At 36.2% G+C, this 21,418-nt stretch overlaps 1 protein-coding gene across 2 annotated transcripts in view; it reads right to left on the reverse strand.

The window, feature by feature from the left end:
- Positions 1-21,418, reverse strand: part of TIAM1 (TIAM Rac1 associated GEF 1) — a 229,923-nt gene that overhangs the window by 56,423 nt on the left and 152,082 nt on the right. For both annotated transcript variants that reach the window (XM_070750312.1, XM_070750313.1), the window contains 5 exons: positions 16,195-16,428; positions 14,322-14,507; positions 12,835-12,981; positions 10,754-10,828; positions 6,585-6,755 (listed from right to left, as the gene is read on the reverse strand). In XM_070750312.1, coding sequence (XP_070606413.1) covers positions 6,585-6,755; positions 10,754-10,828; positions 12,835-12,981; positions 14,322-14,507; positions 16,195-16,428 — 813 coding nt within the window. The remainder of the gene's footprint in view (positions 1-6,584; positions 6,756-10,753; positions 10,829-12,834; positions 12,982-14,321; positions 14,508-16,194; positions 16,429-21,418) is intronic.

A 21,418-nucleotide genomic window follows, 5' to 3' on the forward strand; every position in this document is an offset into this window, starting at 1 on the left:
CAAATTAGGATTGCTATTCACCTACACCCTTAAAGACAGCAATTATTCGCATTAGGCAAACCTGTACAAATTCTATTCTGAATCACACAAATTAACAGTATACTGTACAACAATGGCAGTCTGGTACCATTTTTTCTAATAAGTTTTCATAAAAAGCTGCAACTCATGAAAGGTTTTGCTTTTAGTATTTTGTTAGTTAGAGAAGATGTACTAGGCTTCTACTTCTATGCTTGCATAGATTAACGCAGCATTTCTCCCGCAGTGTTTTCTAAATACAGTGGTACCTCTACTTAAGAACTTAATTCATTCCGTGACTAGGTTCTTAAGTAGAAAGGTTTGTTTGTAAGTAGAAGCAATTTTTCTCATAGGAATCAATGTAAAAACAAATAATGCGTACAAACCCATTAGGAAAGAAATAAAAGCTCGGAATTTGGGTGGGAGGAGGAGGAGGAAGAAGAGGAGGAGAAGAGTCGCTGCTGAAGGAAGAAGGTGAGGTGAGGGGAATCAAAAAAATCCAAAACTTTAAGGCTTAAAAAAAAAAGAGGGACTCTGAGGCGGCGAGGAGGAGCATGCGCCTCTCATACACCCGGCACGAGGCTGCCTCCCATACACTGCCAGAGAGAGAAACCCAGGCGGGAGAGAGAGGGGAATCTCCCGCTCCTTTGACCAAAAGGCGGCTACTGCTACTGCTGCTGCTTTCTCTTCCTTCCCATGCTGAAGGGCTCCCCTCTCCTCTCGCTCGCTCACTTTGTAGCCGGCGCCTTTCCTTCACTGTGGTGATTCCTCGGTTCGGCTGAAACCGAGTTGATCCGGCTGGGGTGAAGTATCTCCTTTTGCCGCCCAGACGCTCCAGGAGGCAAACTCATGCCGGGTGTATGGGAGGCAGCGTGAAGGAGTAACCACAGTAAAATGGTTTATTCCCTCTCTAAGCGCCCAGAGAAAGGAAAACGTTCCGTTTGCTCTGGACTGCCAAAGCCTCAAGGGCCACCAAAAAGGCTCCTCTGGCAGCCCAGAAAAGCCTGAGATGGCCAGGAATAAAGGGGAACGGCAGGAAACTGGGCAGGCCTTTGTGCCACTCTCAAATTTCTGGGAAATTTTTCTGGGCTATGGTTCTTAAGTAGAAAATGGTTCTTAAGAAGAGGCAAAAGAAAACAACCAGTTCTTATCTAGAAAAGTTCTTAAGTAGAGGCGTTCTTAGGTAGAGGTACCACTGTAATAGTATTTTATGGCATTAGTTCCAGTGGGTTTTATTTCATTCATTCATTCATTCATTCATTCATCTCCACACATCAAGATTTCCACCCACCCTCCTCAAAAGAAGACTGAGTCAAATACAAACCCATCTTCTCTTTTATTGCATTCTAAGAACTGCCATTTTAAATCAAATTAATTTGATGTAAGGGAAGTAGACATATTTTCAGCTAAACATAACATGTTCAACCTTAATGGAATATGAAAGCACACTAGATGTAAAATGTATTGATGAAGAAATTGTTTGAGAAACATGCATATTTCTCAAACACATTAAAACAGAACTTCAGAGGCCAGCACAAGAACAATGAAATAAAACCACATGAATGGAACTGAAGAGCTTCTAATATCTTTTGGAAGTTACTGATCCATGGAAAGCTTGCATACGTTGTGCACCTCATTCAATTTCTAAATGCAGAAACCAAAAAAAAAACATGGCAGGGAAATTCAGTCTACACTGAACAGAAAAATTAATATCTTGGGAGCACCATCTCTCTATCCTATGCTGATAAAAGGCAGTTTCTGTACAATTTCTTAGGGGGGGGATGGGGATTTACAGTTCATTTTGTATGAGGGAGACATATGGAAAGAAAGTTAAGATTTCTTTTCCCTAGGATTTCAAACTTTAAGACTGATATTGTTAATATAGAATAGTCTTTTTTAAATCTTGAAACAATATGTTTCTTATTAGTGGGTACTTGAATAGGATCAAACTGCTTCACACATTTCATACATCAAGATAAGCTCATGATTTGTTTAATCTTCATCTATAGAATACAGTGTTCCCTCGATTTTCACGGGTTCGAACTTCGCGAATAGCCTATACCACGGTTTTTCAAAAAATATTAATTAAAAAATACTTTGTAGCTTTTTTTCCTATACCACGTTTTTTCCCACCCAATGACGTCATATGTCATCGCCAAACTAATAATTTTTGCAAATAAATAACAAAAAAATTAATTACTGTTAATAAATAATTATGTTTATAAATATCAGGATCATTAAGTGTTTTATTCAATGGTGAGTACCAGTAATAATGGTGAGTAAATGGGTTGTTAAGGGAATGGGAAATGGTAATTTAGGGGTTTAAAGTATTAAGGGATGGCTTGTGATACTGTTCATAGCCAAAAATGGTGTATTTACTTCCGCATCTCTACTTCGCGGAAATTCGACTTTCGCAGGTGGTCTCGGAACGCATCCCCCGCGGAAATCGAGGGAACACTGTACTACAATCAGATGGATTCTCATAAGACAATAAACCATGTCCAAAGAAGCTACACTCTGATATAAAATTTAGAGCAGTCTAACAGATCCATTTAGCAATGTATTCTGTGTAGTGAATAGTGATAGGTGCAATTTTAGACAGTAATTTGTTCCATGTCTGCTTGGAAATTATAGGAGGGGAGTCCACTTCTTTTTATATAAAACTACATGGTGTTAAATTGAGATTTGGGTCTCCTTTTAATACATGAGTGAATAGTACATAACATCAAAATCAAAACATATTTATGGCTAGCAGTAATTGTAGTCCTGAACATTTAAGCAAAGGCTAGAATTTTCATCTTTAGTTCCCATGAACCAGGTGGAAATTACAATACGTGGAGTCTTTACACCATCTAGAGCATGAAGAAGCTATATGAACTGTAGAGCGTGAAATGTTTACTATACCAGAACTCGACTGATTCTCAGATGGCAGATGGCAAACTGATGTGAAATGATGTGGTTCAGAGAATTAAAGGAAAAAGAATGAGCTGAATGCAAGAGATAGAAGAGAAAGATTCATTAGTAGATGTTACAGGGCAGACAGAACCATCAGCATTTTCATACGTAGATAATTCAGAAAGAAAGAGACAGACACATAGTGTGAATCACAAACCAGTTTAGTCAAAGTGAATTCATTTAAAACAATTTAACATTTGTCTCAAAAAAAGTACATACTTAGGTTTCACATACATAAACTAAAGAAGAGAAAAAACTTATGTTCTACCCATGCTACTTATAAAAATTACTTATACGAAATTACTATTTATACAATAAAATTATTGCTAAGATCACTGTTAATGTTTTCTCCTGTGTATCTTTTAAAAAACATATCATTTTATTTTGATAAATAATAAAAGTGTTAATGAAACATTTTTCTTCAAGAATATCGATCTATATAAATCTACTTGCTAAGTGATATATAACTAAATTAGAACTTTTTCACACGATATATGCAAATCTCCAGGGATGTATGTAAGCGCACTAGAGTGCCTTCCGGCCCGTCCTATAGTCTCTCCTATATCTCGTATTTCTTCTCTTCTATATCCTCTATAACCTTCATTGTGTATTATTGTGTATTGGACAAAATAAATAAATAAATAAATAAATAATAAAAATAAATATTTGAATATAGAGAATATAAAATTTCATGCTTTAGTAATTCAGTTTACTTGATTAGTTCATGTTATTGGGGAACAAACGCTATGGATAATAATGATTATTATTTCTAAATTATAACTGTACATCCATTCCTCTTACACTTTGTAAATTACAATGTGCATCATTTTCTAATTATTCTTTTCCCAAGGGTAAAAATTAAATTTGGAAAACAAATTATTAATTCAATTTGTTGTAGTATAACAAATAGTCTCTGTGTGTGTGTGTGTGTGTGTGTGTGTGTTTGTGTGTGTGTCTCTCTCTCTTATGTTATGTTATGTTAACAATTTACAAATGGTGAGCATTCCATTAAATAAATCTTGAATTCCACAAGTAGAAAAAACTAAGGTTAAAGCTAGAGAATAAATTGTTAATGTGAAGGAACAGTATTGAGAAAGTTGAAGAATAAAAAACCTGCCTGTCAAGAATCTATTTCCACGTCAATACCTATCAAATAACTAATGGGTCTCACCTGAGAATCCAGAACAATTTTTGACATACAGATTCCCAGGTTAATAACAAACAACACACATATTATATGGAATATACATATACATATCATATTGAATATTTTTTCTGTCTATACCATCTTGGAACAAGAAATGAGTTGAAAGTTACTTGCTGCTTAGAGAAACAGAGATTTTAAAGCCTGATGGGGAAAAAATGTTGACATATATGCACAGGTATAGTAAATACGATGAGCATACTGACATAAAATGATTGCCTGGAATTATTATTGGCTTGTATAGCTATAAATTAACCAACTGCATGTTTGACTCATTGCAACAACAGGAGCAGTTGAAGTATCTCAGAATGTATTAGAGAGTGTTTATATTATTTCCTGTTATATCTAATCAGAAACCTCTGATTGCTATTCTCATAAAAAGCCAGGAACTGAACTAGATTTCTGAATCCTGGTTTGTTTTGTATGAACAGAGCCACTAATGGATTATGAAGGTTTTTGTTCAGCATTTTCAAATATAACATTGTTTAGTGTCTGCATGAATGAATAAATCCTTGCAGTCCACATTGTCATCATTAAGCAAGGATTGTGGATCATTGAGCAAGCAACTTCTTGTAACTTCCTGCTTGATTCCAACAATCAAACTCAGTGGGAAAGCTGACAGGAAGTTGTAAGTCCCAGCTGCTGCTGGGTGGATGAAGGAGTGAGAGGGTGCACAACTGGTGGGGAAAGTGCTGGAGAAACATGGCATGAGTGGCAGAGCTTCAAGTGCTAATGCCAGATGTGGGGGGGTGGGGTGCCACAGGCAGGGGAGGTCCAGTACAAGCATAATGAGGTTCAAGGAAGGTCCGTAGGAGTGCACAGGTGACAGGGATGAGTGCATGAGCAAAGAGGGGCTGAGAAAGGATGCAGGAGTGGGGCTGATTTACCTGAGCAACTTGCAACCTTCCCTGCCATCCTCCCCATTGACTTGTGACAGTGGAATGGTGCAAACATTATGAGAGCCAGTTTTCAAGTACAGTGGTACCTCATCATACGAACTTAATTGGTTCCAGGAGGTTCGTAAGGTGAAAGGTTCGTAAGATGAAACAATGTTTCCCATAGGAATCAATGTAAAAGCAAATAATACGTGCAAATCCTTCAGGAAAATCCCAAACTTTAGAAGGGAGGCGAACAGAGGGCAGGGAGGAGCAGGTAAAGGGGGCGGGTGGAAGAAACAAGGTTAGGCTAAAGGGTGAGTGGGAAGGAGGAAAGGCAAGGGGGGCACCCCTCCCTTTTCTTTCTTCAAAAGACACCGTTTCAGTGCCTTTGCAAGCATGCAAAATCTTTACTCCTCCAAGCTGCCCCTCCCTTTTCTTTGTTCAAAAAAGGGGAAAAAAAGAAACCCCTTCATCCCAGCAGCAGCTGCTTGGGTTCGTAAGGTGAAAATAGTTCGGAAGAAGAGGCAAAAAATCTTAAACACCGGGTTCGTATCTTGAAAAGTTCGTTAGAAGAGGCGTTCGTAAGATGAGGTACCACTGTACCTGATTCATGATCACACGACAAGGGGGCTGGGACAGCTGAAAATTTGAGAACTAGTCAAAACCATCATTTGTTCTGCACTTAACTTCAGAAGGTTGCTGAACAAGTGGTTGTTAACCAAGAACTACTTGCAGACATTATTAGTATGAATGTCTGACATTATTATTGGCTTGTATAGCTATAAATTATCCAACTGCACGTTTGACTCATTGCAACAACAGGGCAGTTGAAGTATCTCAGAATGTATTAGAGAGTGTTTATATTATTTCCTGTTATATCTAATCAGAAACCTCTGATTGCTATTCACATAAAAAGCCAAGAACTGGCTCATCATTTTATTTAAAGAGGGTAGTTCCCTGCATGCAAAGAGGCAAACTACAGAAAACTGTGAAATGCAAGTACATCAGAGCCTTTATTTGCTCCAGTGTCTACAGCCTTTAGAAATGTTCTTCACTAAATCATCTAAATTCAGATTACACTGACATTGAAGGTAATTAAAGCTACTTGAAAAGATAATATAGTACAATGAATTAAAACTGAAGCATTTCTCCTACTCCCATCCTCCAATAATCCATCAGGAAGGAAAGCAGATTTCAGTATGATTTTTAAACTCAAAATCTTCAAGTGTGCACTTTGCGTGCAGGATTTATTAAAAACAGATCATTCAAATATGGAAAATGCATCTTTACTTTTTTCTGTAATTTATTTGCACATAAGGGGGAAAAAAATCACAGAACTGTTGGCTTTAGTGGAAATGCTTTGAAATTGGAGCCATCTATCAATTATCAAATCATTTTATCATTTAAAATATTACTATTTGAATTACTAATAGAATACCAATTCCATAAAGGCCCCCCCCCCCCCCCCCCATTTCATAGATATACAAACACAGAAACTATTTTATTTATTTATGTATAATTTATTACTTTACCTTGCAAATCATTTCCAGGACATCTCTTGCTGTGTCTCCAGGGTGGATGACAGTCAAAGCCGACTGGTTATTTGGCAGGCAATACCATGATGGTGTAAAATACTCATGAACCCAGATGTCAGAGTCAGGATTATGAGGATGGACCGTAGTGATGGTTACTTCTTTTTCTCTCTGAAAAATGCCACGAAAATATTTCTGATTAAGTGGAACTCAGATTTTCTATTAAGAGCAGGCTTATTAAGGTAGAGTTATTTTCTATCAAATCAAATTATAAAATCTAATGCATTTTATTACATATGGGGAATTTAATCACCTGATGCTGAATAGATAAACCTCCAGTGGTCAGTTTCCTTAGCAATTTTCCAACATTTGGGAAAGGACCACTCACTTTGAAGAAACAATTGTATATGTTCATTGGATTCCCAATGAAAAGGCTGCTTTTCCCATTTTTTCCCCATATACTGGAGTTGTGCCCCTGATGTTAAAGCTAACATTTTCTTATATTAATACAGTAGAAATAAATTAAGGTGATAAATTCACTATGGAATTGACTGATTTAGAAAGAGCAAACTGCAGCATTCATTTCAAATGGTTGCTGCTTCTGTAAGTTTAAACTAGACCCTGAGGTTACCATTTCTATCAAGTGATAGATGTATAAAATTCCCATTAGCTTTAAGTGGCTCAATGTGTTAAATCCCATTTGCTCAATTAAAAATATGTCCCCTGGCTCTAAGTCATAATGTTTCAAAACCCAGTTTCAGTTATGTACATACAATAGGAAAAGGTAAAGCAGAATTGTATTTACCAAAACAGAAGTATCATCAAACTATAATAATAATAATAATAATAATAATAATAATAATAATAATTTATTAGGTTTGTATGCCGCCCCTCTCCGAAGACTGATCAACTATATACAAAAGTAAATTAGATGAGATCTCTATGAAGGTTCTTCAACATGAAATGGAAATATTTCATTCATGTTTAGACTTTATCACAGCATATCCTATGACATGATTTTTTTGAAATACAGTGTTCCCTCGATTTTCGCGGGTTCAAACTTCGCGAATCGCCTATACCACGGTTTTTCAAAAAATATTAATTAAAAAATACTTTGCGGGGTTTTTTCCTATACCACGGTTTTTCCCACACGATGACGTCATACATCATCGCCAAACTAATAATTCTTGCAAATAACAAAAAAATAATAATTATTGTTAATAAATCATTATGTTTATAAATATCTGGATTACTAAGTGTCTTATTCAATGGTGAATACCAGTAATAATGGTGAGTAAATTGTTGTTAAGGGAATGGGAAATGGTAATTTAGGGGTTTAAAGTGTTAAGGGAAGGCTTGTGATACTGTCCATAGCCAAAAATGGTGTATTTACTTCCGCATCTCTACTTCGCGGAAATTCGACTTTCGCAGGCGATCTCGGAACGCATCCCCCGCGAAAATCAAGGAAACACTGTATATTATGTTCAAATGTGTTTAATGTTAGTATTGCCCATTTCTACTTAAGTAAAGTGTATGATTGGTGGAACAAACAGACAGTTATATGTAATGGGACAGATAGAAAATTAATGAATGTTCTGTTGTGGGCACCAGAAAAGGAATGAGGGCTCTTAACATGAAGGAACACAAGTGGAAATCAGACGTGTCCAGGCAGCAAAGTAATATGTGAAGGAGAATTATACTTGCTATTGATGAAAATATCTGCATTTGCCTAATTAATGCATATCATTAATAGGTAATATACCCCTAGTTTCTGTAGTAAGATATTTGACTTTTTTCTTAAGAATTCTTCAAAACATATTACAAAAAGAGCCTTCTCTGTGGGGCCCTCTGGAATCAGCTCCCCTGGAGATTCACACTGCCCCCATCCTCCTCGCCTTCTGGAAGAGTTTAAAAACTCATATTTGCCGCCAGGCGTGGGTTTCCTTAGATCTTCCCCCCTGACCAATGAATGCTTTAGTTTGATTGTTGAATGAATGATATTAATGCGTTTTTCTTTTTAATTAGAATTTTTAAAGATTGTTTTTAATGTATTAATTGGGTTGCTCTTATTCTTGTTTTTCTGTATATGCTGTGAGCCGCCCCGAGTCCTCGGAGAGGGGCGGCATACAAATCCAATTAAATAAATAAATAAAATAAATAAAAAATTGTTTCTTTCAGGTAGCTGTGAAGCTGAGGGTTTTTTTGTAAGATACAAATTGTGAGCTATAAAAGCTCTTCACAGTTTAGAAAAGTAGCAATGTTGGATAAATGAAGGTATATACGATGGTGAAGAAAAATGTTGAACAACAGAAGTCAGTTCAACAAAAAAATAAGATCAATCTTATAAAATGGATTTATATTTATCAAGAGAGGAGAAAGCTGATCAGCAGAATACATTGTCTCTAAAATAGAAGTTCACCCGAACACATGGAAACCACGAGGTGAGGTGAGAACTTAAGCACATGTCCAGTCTTGTCTGTTTTATGTCAGTTTCCATAATATTCAGGCCACAGACATGAAGGATAAGTGGACCTGTACTCTTTTGAATGCAAATACAATTACCACCATGGCTGAGGCTCAAGTCAGGTGGAGAGCTATACAGTGTTCCCTCGATTTTCACAGGTTCAAACTTCGCGAATAGCCTATACCACGTTTTTTCAAAAATATTAATTAAAAAATACTTCACAGGTTTTTTTCTATACCATGGTTTTTCCTGTCCGATGACATCATACGTCATCGCCAAACTAATAATTTTTGCAAGTAAATAACAAAAAAAATAATTATTGTTAATAAATAATTATGTTTATAAATATCAGGATCACTAAGTGTCTTATTCAATGGTGAGTACCAGTAATAATGGTGAGTAAATGGTTGTTAAGGGAGTGGGAAATGGTAATTTAGGGGTTTAAAGTGTTAAGGGAAGGCTTATGATACTGTCCACAGCCAAAAATGGTGTATTTACTTCCGCATCTCTACTGTGCGGAAATTCGACTTTCCTGGGCGGTCTCGGAACGCATCCCCCGCGAAAATCGAGGGAACACTGTATTCTTGTTTAAATGTACATCCATTCAGCTTCCCTTCAGAGTCATTACTGAACATGTGAATGCAGGAGAGGAGTTGGAATAGGACTAAAAAACCAGTCCATTTTCTATCCAAACACTCAGACTGAATGGGACATAGTTCCCCTATGCTAGTTAAATGCTTGTTAAATCTGAAGTGAGATCTGATCTAGCAGAGTAAATACCCAAGCCTTTATATTCTTATATAATCTGAAATATTTAGTTTCATATTTGTAAAAGGTGTTACCATAGATTTGAAAGCAGAATTCAATACTACTTCAACTAATATCTGCCTAATGTACATGAAAATCTGTAGGCTTCTCATAACAGAGTTGGCCTTCTCCGGGTCCCGTCGACTAAACAATGTTGTTTGGCGGGACCCAGGAGAAGAGCCTTCTCTGTGGTGGCCCCGACCCTCCGGAACCAGCTTACCCCGAAGATCAGAACTGCCCCCACCCTCCTTGCCTTTCGTAAAGTTCTTAAGACCCATCTCTGCCGTCAGGCATGGGGGAAATGAGACATCTCCCCCGGGCCTATACAGTTTATACATGGTATGTTTGTGTGTATGCTTGCTTTTAATAATGGGGTTTTTAGTGTTTTTTAAATTATTAGATTTGTTCTTACATTGTCTTTGTTATTGTTGTGAGCCGCCCCGAGTCTACGGAGAGGGGCGGCATTCAAATCGAATGAATGAATGAATGAATGAATGAATGAATGAATGAATGAATGAATGAATGAATAAATAAATAAATAAATAAATAAATAAATAAATAAATAAATAAAACAGAAAGTTCTTGGCTAAATATTTTTCATAGGAAGAAGTTTCTATCTATGGTAGTCGTGTTGTCATTTTTAAAATAAACAAAATTAGTTCTGTCTCCACCAACTACTCATTCAAATGCCAGTGAATATTCAGAAAATTTCATATCTCTGGCAAACAGACTTTGAACTGAGCTGTCATCATGCTAAGAGCATTGCTGCTTCTTCCCTTCCCCTTCACTTCAGATTTTCATTTCACATTATTTCACTCTGCTTCACTGTACTGGGTTCTGGGTCACAAGCTAATTGAACTTCTTTTATGTAAATTAATTATAGTCTTTCTTTTTTTACCTTACTTTCTTGCACAGTGTCATCAAATATTCCTTCTAAAGATTTCTTTACAGAATCAGTTCCTTCACCAAAAACCTTCAAAACACAAAGAAATGGTGCTATTTTAAATACAGTAAGATGATGCAAATACTTGCTAAATCTGGAAACGTTTCATGTTGATAGAAGAAATGAAGAAGGGCTCAGGAGGAAAATTTGCATATCAATTATACTTGGGATAAAATTAGTGTCTAAGTACAAAAATAGCTGAATTATACTGGTTACCTGATCTTTTTAAACAAAGTACAAAATGTACTCATTTGAAACTGTAACCATTTGGAAACAAGCAAAAAACAGAAAAATATTTTTCAAGCTAGAAGTGAAGGATGCTAAAGGCAGCATATCTAAATTATAGTCAAATATTCACTCTATTTTATAGTAATGTCTTTTAAGCTAATTCTGATCCCCCAAAAATCTTCGTGTGGACACCAAGTTAAAATATTTAACAATACTTGCAACAGATTATTTTTCTGTTGTGTTAAAATGCTAGATCTGTAAATTGATGAAATTATATTGGGGGCAAATCATACATACGGTTAAACCCACCCAGGCACTTCAGTATACGGAATATGAAGTCTGGAAAAGTATCTACAAAATGACATGTCTCTTATTAGACAAGCTAAGATATGGATTTGCTATTTTGCAGCTTAAAAGCCCAGATTCCAATTGATTTCCCATTGCAAATTTAGATTTGAAAGCTCTCTTCCCAACCCACACCCATCCCGGTGGGAAAATCTGTTACATTTCGTGCTTTAGTATAAAATTAAGAAAGTTGAATTGACTGCTAAGAATATAAGTTATTTTTTTTTAAAAAACTCAGAGAGTTGATTAATAATTAATCAATCTTTTTTTTTTCCTGCAGAAAGGAACTGCAAAGAAACCATCATAGCTTCAAAATTACATGACCCAGGAAAGGGAAATAACCTGCATCATGTTGATCACAGGCAACAAAATTCCATCTAATAAATCTTGGTGATGCAGAAAAGACATATATTCAAAGTTTTAAAGTTGTGGAGAAGGTTGAAAGACAGATTAAATACAATAATGTATTTTGTAGTACAGTGGTACCTCATCTTACAAACGCCTCTTCTAACAAACTTTTCAATACACGAACCCGGTGTTTAAGATTTTTTTGCCTCTTCTTCCGAACTATTTTTACCTTACAAACCCAGGCAGCTGCTGCTAGGATGAAGGGGTTTCTTTTTTACCCCTTTTTGAAGAAAGAAAAGGGAGGGGCGGCTTGGAGGAGGAAAGATTTTGCAGAGAACAACATGCTTGCAAAGGCACTGAAAGGGTGTCTTTTGAAGAACGAAAAGGGAGGGGCAGCTTGGAGGAGGAAAGATTTTGCAGAGAACAAAGTGCTTGCAAAGGCACTGAAACGGTGTCTTTTGAAGAAAGAAAAGGGAGGGGCGGCTTGGAGGAGGAAAGATTTTGCAGAGAACAACGTGCTTGCAAAGGCACTGAAAGGGTGTCTTTTGAAGAACGAAAAGGGAGGGGCAGCTTGGAGGAGGAAAGATTTTGCAGAGAACAAAGTGCTTGCAAAGGCACTGAAACGGTGTCTTTTGAAGAAAGAAAAGGGAGGGGCGGCTTGGAGGAGGAAAGATTTTGCAGAGAACAACGTGCTTGCAAAGGCACTGAAAGGGTGTCTTTTGAAGAAAGAAAAGGGAGGGACGCCCCCCCTTGCCTTTCTTCCTTCCCACTCACCCTTTAGCCTAGCCTTGCTTCTTCTACCCGCCCCCTTTAGCTGCTCCTCCCTGCCCTCTGTTCACCTCCCTTCTAAAGTTTGGGATTTTCCTGAAAGATTTGCACGCATTATTTGCTTTTACATTGATTCCTATGGGAAACATTATTTCATCTTACGAACTTTTCACCTTACGAACCTCCTCCTGGAACCAATTAAGTTCGTATGATGAGGTACCACTGTATATGTTACTTTTGTGTAATATTATAGCTCATATCTGTCCTGCATCCCAACAGAAAAGAACAAGATGTAATAACAACAGAATCATCTTCAAAGCCTCCAATTATTAAACTACCTGGGATACCTGATTAATGCTTGGCCTCCCTTGTTTTTTCTTTGAAGCAGTGTCCAAGCCCCAAAGAGAAGAAAACCGACTTCTTCGTTTGCTTGCTGATCTTGACATTGCCTGTGTTCGTCTTCTGACACCAGATTCACCTGTGCGAGCTGCCACCTATCAGCAAAAAATAAATAAAATCCTTAAATAAGAAATGCACAATAATGTCAAGAAATACAGATCTACACATACGTATTACACAAACAATTATTTAGGATGAGATAGTGTGCTCAGTACTTGCTCAAAATTGGGTTTAACTGTTCCTGCAAAAAGAGCAATTGCACATGTGCAATGCATCAGGGTTTTTTTTAAGTTAAAAATTTCAAACACCCAAACTTAATTTTAGTATCTTCAGAGTATTAAAGGCAATGCAAATCCTGTAGCAGCATTAATGAAATGCTTGTCATCTTTAATTAGAACATTAAGTTATACAATTTGAAGATTGCCTTATCCAAGTGAAATCAATCCATCCAGTGAAATGCAATTGGGAAGAGTCTTTGTGGCTCCCAACCAAAGGCCCTCCCAACTAAACTCTTACCAACTGCATCTCACTGAATGGACTGATTCCACTTCCAGATATTATTTCTGGAATAATATCAGGAATAGCTGGCTTCTTTCTGGGTGATTTTCCATAGGAGAGAGGTCACCACAAAGAAGGGTCAACAAAGTTCCAAAAGATGATTTTCTTTGTGGTGGCCTCCTTCCTGTGGAACATCACCCAGAAAGAAGCCAGCTATTCCTGATATTATTCCAGAAGGCAATTAAAAACTGGTGCTCCTGGAAAACTTTTGATAGTTGAATTGCCCCTGAAAAATAGTACTAGGAAATTTCTCATTGCAGTGGGTATGGTACTGTTGATTACTATGGTTGTGCTGTGTTAAGAATTGTTCATTTGAATTTTTATTTGTTTCTAATTTCTATTTTAACCTAATTACTATAATAAGGTATGTCACTTAAGTCATTTTTAATAGAGAACATTATATGTCCTAGATAAATACTTTGTCTTTTTTGAACGAATTGGAAACAACAGAAGGCCAATTATTTTTATATGAGTTGTACTAATGCTGCTGCTTATACTGTTGGTCTAAATGGTTCTTTTCTAAGAGAAGAGAAAAAGAGAAGTTTTTCCATAGATTGATAACACTTAGATCTCTTAATCTTCCCTAAAGCAGGAGAAGACTTTTTTCCCTACTGTTTTTCCTTTCCTTCCCCATTTCCCCAACCTCTGTCCACGCAGTCTTGGAATTACAAATTTGTAACCCAGAGGAAAAGCAGCTATTAAGATAAAGCTATGTTAGTGAGGAATTTGGAAGAGAAGGAGAAACATTTGTCACAAAGAGTACATTTGGCTTTTTATGGCTACAGGAGCAGAGAACAGAAGTTGCATAGCAACAGCATTCACTCTATACCAGGTGATACCTAGTTTAACAAAAAAATAACCTTCATGTTAAACTCACCAGGGCATGAAAAGAAGACACTGAAAAGATTCCAAGACGACCCATTGCATCTTTAGTTGGACGACTTGCAAATGCAAGTAGTGTTTTTGGGTTTGGCAGTTCCCCTCCTTGAAGACTAGCTAAGTAACAACGATATCGAAAGAGGTCCATTTGGAACTGTTCTAAGTTTTGTTCCCAAACAAAGATCTACAAGAAGACAAAATAAATTAAGGAGGAAAAAAATATATGTTATACAAATAGGTAACATTTTATTTATTTATTATTTATTAATCAGATTTGTATGCCGTCCCTCTCCGTAGACTCGGGGCGGCTAACAACAATAATAATACAATGTAAACAAATCTAATATTTAAGTTAATTTAAAAAAACCCAATTTAAGAAACCAATCATACATACTGACATACCATGCATAAATTTTATAAGCCTAGGGGGAAGGGAAAGTCTCAATTCCACCATGCCTGACGACAGAGGTGGGTTTTAAGGAGCTTACGAAAGGCAAGGAGGGTGGGGGCAACTCTGATATCTGGGGGAGTTGGTTCCAAAGGGTCGGGGCTGCCACAGAGAAGGCTCTCCCCCTGGGTCCCACCAAACGACAATGTTTAGTTGACGGGACCCGGAGAAGGCCAACTCTGTGAGACCTAACTGGTCGCTGGGATTCGCGCGACAGAAGGCGGTCCCGGAGTTATTCTGGTCTGACGAAGGAAGAATTTTATGTTCTAAATTAAAACAAAGTAAATACATTTATTTTGGAAAAAAGGGAAGAGAGGTGGAGATCCTGAGACAGCTGCTACTTGGATGTTAATAAGATTACAGTTTTAAAAAGCAGAAGTCTCTTAAGTTCATCATTCTTTCTGCAGATGTTCAGTTTCAATTTCTTCTTTATTGTGGCCAGATTCTTCAAAGATCCAAAATCACTTAAAAACTGTTTATATGCAATATCATAAGGATATGAAGACATCACTTCAATAGAAAAAGACTTTCTAGACTGTTGACATCATCAGTTTAAAGCCAACGTTTATTAATAAATAAATTTCACCAGTTGTATCATCATTTGTCTTCTTCACCTTGCTAATGGAAAATATTTCCAATTGGCTGGAAATCCCCTTTACACGGGTGTTCCTCACTTATGACCAATCATTCAGCAACCATTCAAATTTATGATGGTGCTGAACAAATAGAACTTGCAATTAGTCCTCATATAACAGCAGAGTCATGCAATCCCCTGTCGCTTCTGACAAAGTCAATGTGAAAGCTGGCAGAAAGTTGAATGTCATGGTCACATGAGGTTCTCATTTAATGACCTCAATTTAACAACAACAATCAGGGTTGTCAAAACTGCCATTATTAAGTAGCACTGCTGTGTGATTTCCCCCCCTGCTCATATCACTTAATGATGGAATTGCTGATCCCAATAAGTGTTAAATGAAGACTGTTGTATAATACAGTTTTCCCCTGGATAACATCTGTATACATTTAGTAGTCCTAGACCTAGATAACTCAGCACAGATCAAATATGTTTACGGAATACAAGTTTTGTTGTTTATTTATTCTTGTTGAGTTTCCTCCAGGAGTTCAATATGGCATACACTGCAATTTTAAACATACATATTAATTAGCACCCCTGATGAACTCAAAAAAGGGATTGGGCTCTATGAATTTACATAGAATTTTAATCCTGAGCAAAGTCAGTTTGAAAGTGATCCCTTTCATGTTGGAAATTTGTGTTTCAAAGCAGAAACCAGATTGTTTCTCATTTACAAAATTCCGACGTACACATTTTGGGAAACATAGTAGAAAAAAACAAGTCTAACAACTTTTCAGTATTGCGGAAGAAGCACTCCAGGTCACCTGAATTTATTTTAGAGTTGCATACCTGATCAAGAATCGTTTTCTTTTTCTTAGAGTCTCTAACTGAAGACAAGCTAAGGAAATGCATTTCTCCCATTTTCTTCATCTTCTCATCCATATCAATCTTCTGCTCCAGTTTTTTAATTTCAGTTTTCAACAGTTTCACAGTATCTTCTTTGTGATGTTGTCTTGCTACTGCTGTTGCACAAGCAGAATGAACTGCGGTGATCCAATTCTCTAATTCTGTTTGGCTAGTAGTCTATAAAATAGAGAGGCCAGAAGCATTTTGTTTAGTATGTGCTGTTTTAAAAGATTCTGTTTCAATAAATTTATAGAAATTTATGAATGTTGTTTTATCACCTTCTATTTAGCACTAGAACCAAAACTAACAACTGCAGAATGTGACATTAAACTAAAGAATAATTGTGTTAAAGAAAGCTTCCTAGAACATCCCCAAAGGAATATTCAGTGATTTAGACTTGCATTTTGGAGGCAGCATGTAAATATTTATAGCATAAGAATTTGCTTTTAATAATAAAAACTAAATATAGTTCCATTAATATTAGTTTTATTTAGCAATTTAATAACTGGTCACAATAATTATTCTATAATACCTCTATCAGCTTTGTAATTAAACATGAAATAATTAATTGATAGAATAGCCCATATCAAATAAATGACATGAAGAGTTTTATTACTATACAAAGGTTTGCCTATTTGCCAATGACTCTAAAGCGTGCAATACGGTTGATATTCCTGGAGGCGTCTGTAATATGGTAAATGATTTAGCTTTACTAGATAAATGGTCAAAGCAATGGAAACTGCAGTTTAATGTTTCCAAATGTAAAATAATGCACTTGGGGAAAAGGAATCCTCAATCTGAGTATTGTATTGGCAGTTCTGTGTTAGCAAATAATTCAAAAAAAAAGGATTTAGGGGTAGTGATTTCTGACAGTCTCAAAATGGGTGAACAGTGCAGTCCGGCGGTAGGGAAAGCAAGTAGGATGCTTGGCTGCATAGCTAGAGGTATAACAAGCAGGAAGAGGAAGATTATGATCCCGCTATATAGAATACTGGTGAGACCACATTTGGAATACTGTGTTCAGTTCTGGAGACCTCACCTACAAAAAGATATTGACAAAATTGAACGGGTCCAAAGACGGGCTACAAGAATGGTGGAAGGTCTTAAGCATAAAACTTATCAGGAAAGACTTAATGAACTGAATCTGTATAGTCTGGAGGACAGAAGGAAAAGGGAGCACATGATCGAAACATTTAAATATATTAAAGGGTTAAATAAGGTCCAGGAGGGAAGTGTTTTTAATAGGAAAGTGAACACAAGAACAAGGGGACACAATCTGAAGTTAGTTGGGGGAAAGATTAAAAGCAACATGAGAAAATATTATTTTACTGAAAGAGTAGTAGATCCTTGGAACAAACTTCCAGCACACGTGGTAGATAAATCCCCAGTAACTGAATTTAAACATGCCTGGGATAAACATATATCCATCCTAAGATAAAATACAGAAAATAGTATAAGGGCAGACTAGATGGACCATGAGGTCTTTTTCTGCCGTCAGACTTCGATGTTTCTATGTTTCTATTATATAATATGCATCATTGCTACCATGATAATTAGGAATAAATATGAAAAAGCAGGAAAAGAGAAGAAAGTAATAGACACACAATAGGAAATAGATTTATGAAAAGAAATGCTTTTCATAAAATGATTTACCTATTTTATTTCCTGGAAAGGTTGACAAATGAACAAAATTTGATTTTAAATGTCCTTAAAATATAACTCAGGACTGAATAACCACTTCTAGCTAGCAAGCTTGTTTTTCCCCTCAGAATACTGTGTATCTATTATATAAATCCCACAAAGTGAGGTGGGCGGCAAATAAAACAAATAAATAAATAAATTGCAGTTAAAACGGAGAACCAATTGCTTAATAAATCTCCATAAATTATCCCCTGGCTACTGTTTTCCAACATTATATCACTGGCATTTACAAAAAGGAAAAAAAAAAGAAAAGACATATGCGATCTGAATCCTCTTTCTAAATCTTCAATTAAGAGTTAAGTTTTTGAACCCTTAACTATAATTAATTTGGGTGCAGAGTGCAGATATAACTGGAAGGTGGATGAGAAAACTTGCAATTAGATCATGTATGAAAAAAAAGGAATAGAGGGTATACTCTAGGCCATTACAAGTTATGCATGGTATGTTTGTGTGTATGTTTGGTTTTATAATAGGGGTTTTTAGTTGTTTTTTATTATTGGATTGTACATGTTGTTTTTATTATTGTTGTTAGCTGCCCCGAGTCTACGGAGAGGGGCGGCATACAAATCCAATAAATAATAATAATAATAATAATAATAATAATAATAATAATTATTATTATTATTATTATTATTATTATTATTATTATTTATTACTCCTGGATCCATTTTTAAGATCTAACACAGGGAATGTTACAAATATCTGAGATCTAAAGTCCTACCTAGAAATCTGTTAACTACATACTAATATTTATTAACCTTTTCATTACTTTTCTTTTATCTGTTTTATATTTTTAAAAATGTTTCACTGATTAATTAAAACTTTGTTTCTAAAAACATAGCCTGTTTTCCCTAGGTTGCCTTATTAATATCTAATATATATACTGTACTAACTGTCAGTAAACAAGCTATATAATAGGGAAATAATAATAACCATATGATAAACCAGGTCCTTGGGAAGGACTCAATAGGTGAATAAAAATGTAAATTCATTCTAAACATCTGGCTGACTGTGTGACCTACTATAATAACAATAATAGCTGTTTTACGTGAATTGACATGGAATAACTATGGAAGGAGCACATAACAAATTTCATTAGCTGGAAAAAGCCAGAATAATTTTGGCTGACGTTAGATATAGACAACTGTAAGTGAAGTTTAAATTATAATGCTTCACTGCATCAAAGAATTCAGTTACTGGTTATGTCAGTGTTTTGACTGGTCAGTGACAGAAAGGGAATGTAACTATTATTTAAGTTGTCTCAGAATTAAGTGAAGTAGGAGGACTGAGCTATTACAAATGAAGCAGTTTGATTTTCTATTGTTCTGCCTCCAAAAGGAATGTAAAATCTTATAAAGAAATGTATGTACCTGAAACATGAGCATGCCATTTTAAGATGTCACAGGCATCTGATTAACACCAGATGTCTTTCAAATTTAATGGATCCGCACAGGTATCTATGGTAGCTGCCTGTCTGAAGAGGAAATCAGCAGGGGTATATGACACATTTGAAAGCAAGGCAGCAAAAATTGTGTCAGTACATTGAGGTAGGTCAGGAAATAAGATAGCAGAAGAACTATACAAGCTCAGTGCTATTGTTATGTAATATAACAACAGAATCTTGACAATGCTTCTTTCTCCTTTCCTCTTATAGAAACATAGAAACATAGAAAACTGACAGCAGAAAAAGACCTCATGGTCCATCTAGTCTGCCCTTATACTATTTCCTGTATTTTATCTTACAATGGATATATGTTTATCCCAGGCATGTTTAAATTCAGTTACTGTGGATTTACCAACCACGTCTGCTGGAAGTTTGTTCCAAGGATCTACTACTCTTTCAGTAAAATAATATTTTCTCATGTTGCTTTTGATCTTTCCCCCAACTAACTTCAGATTGTGTTCCCTTGTTCTTGTGTTCACTTTCCTATTAAAAACACTTCCCTCCTGAACCTTATTTAACCCTTTAACATATTTAAATGTTTCGATCATGTCCCCCCTTTTCCTTCTGTCCTCCAGACGATACAGATTGAGTTCATTAAGTCTTTCCTGATACGTTTTATGCTTAAGACCTTCCACCATTCTTGTAGCCCGTCTTTGGACCCGTTCAATTTTGTCAATATCTTTTTGTAGGTGAAGTCTCCAGAACTGAACACAGTATTCCAAATGTGGTCTCACCAGCGCTCTATATAAGGGGATCACAATCTCCCTCTTCCTGCTTGTTATACCTCTAGCTATGCAGCCAAGCATCCTACTTGCTTTTCCTACCGCCCGACCACACTGCTCACCCATTTTGAGACTGTCAGAATTCACTACCCCTAAATCCTTCCCTTCTGAAGTTTTTGGTAACACAGAACTGCCAATGCAATACTCAGATTGAGGATTCCTTTTCCCCAAGTGCATTATTTTACATTTCGAAACATTAAACTGCAGTTTCCATTGTTTTGACCATTTATCTAGTAAAGCTAAATCATTTACCATATTATAGACCCCTCCAGGAATATCAACCCTATTGTACACTTTAGAGTCATCGGCAAATAGGCAAACCTTCCCTACCAAGCTTTCCCCTATGTCACTCACAAACATATTAAAAAGAATAGGACCCAGAACAGACCCTTGTGGCACACCGCTTGTAACCTGTCTCTGCTCAGAATACTCGCCATTAACAATAACTCTCTGATGTCTACGCTTCAGCCAGCTTGAAATCCACTGAACTATCCAGGAGAGTCAAGGAAGGACAAGCTTGAGTCTCTTCCTCACCACCTCCTGGATTTTCTTTCCATAACTACTATTAGGTGCTTTCTTCAAAGTTATATCTAAGCCCACAACAGCATCTATTCTTTGCCTGTGCAATATTTTTAGAGTTTTATTTTGCATTCAGTTTCATCAGCAGTTTCCGTTATATACTGAAGTCCTGAATGAGATTAAAATGGCCAAAGATCTTTATATCTGAAATTATAAATAATAACATCCCATGAATAAAACCTTTATATTAACTTTATATGCTACTTCCCTCCATTTATATGCTGTTGTAAATATTCATGTGGGCAAAGGTAGATTATTACATTTAAATTATGCGTATTTTTATAATTTTTTGCATAACAAATCAAAGTTGGAGAGTTATAATAATATGCAGATTAATTCTATCATTATACATTATATTTATATATTGCTTCCTATCCATAATGTATTTCTTTCCTAAATCTTAGGAGGAAGGGAGAGAAGGAAAGCCTAATAGATACAACCAATGACAGAAATCATTGGCTAAACATGCCTGGGATAAACATATATCCATTATAAGATAAAATACAGGAAATAGTATAAGGGCAGACTAGATGGACCATGAGGTCTTTTTCTGCCGTCAGTCTTCAATGTTTCTATGTTTCTAAACTCTAGGAGGGCCCCTGTGTATTTGGCAACTAGCTGGTCCATTGTTTTCTAAGCTTCTTTCTGGAAACATTTTGTA

Source organism: Erythrolamprus reginae, chromosome 4 (assembly GCF_031021105.1).
Source record: "Erythrolamprus reginae isolate rEryReg1 chromosome 4, rEryReg1.hap1, whole genome shotgun sequence".
NCBI classification, from domain to species: domain Eukaryota; kingdom Metazoa; phylum Chordata; class Lepidosauria; order Squamata; family Dipsadidae; genus Erythrolamprus; species Erythrolamprus reginae.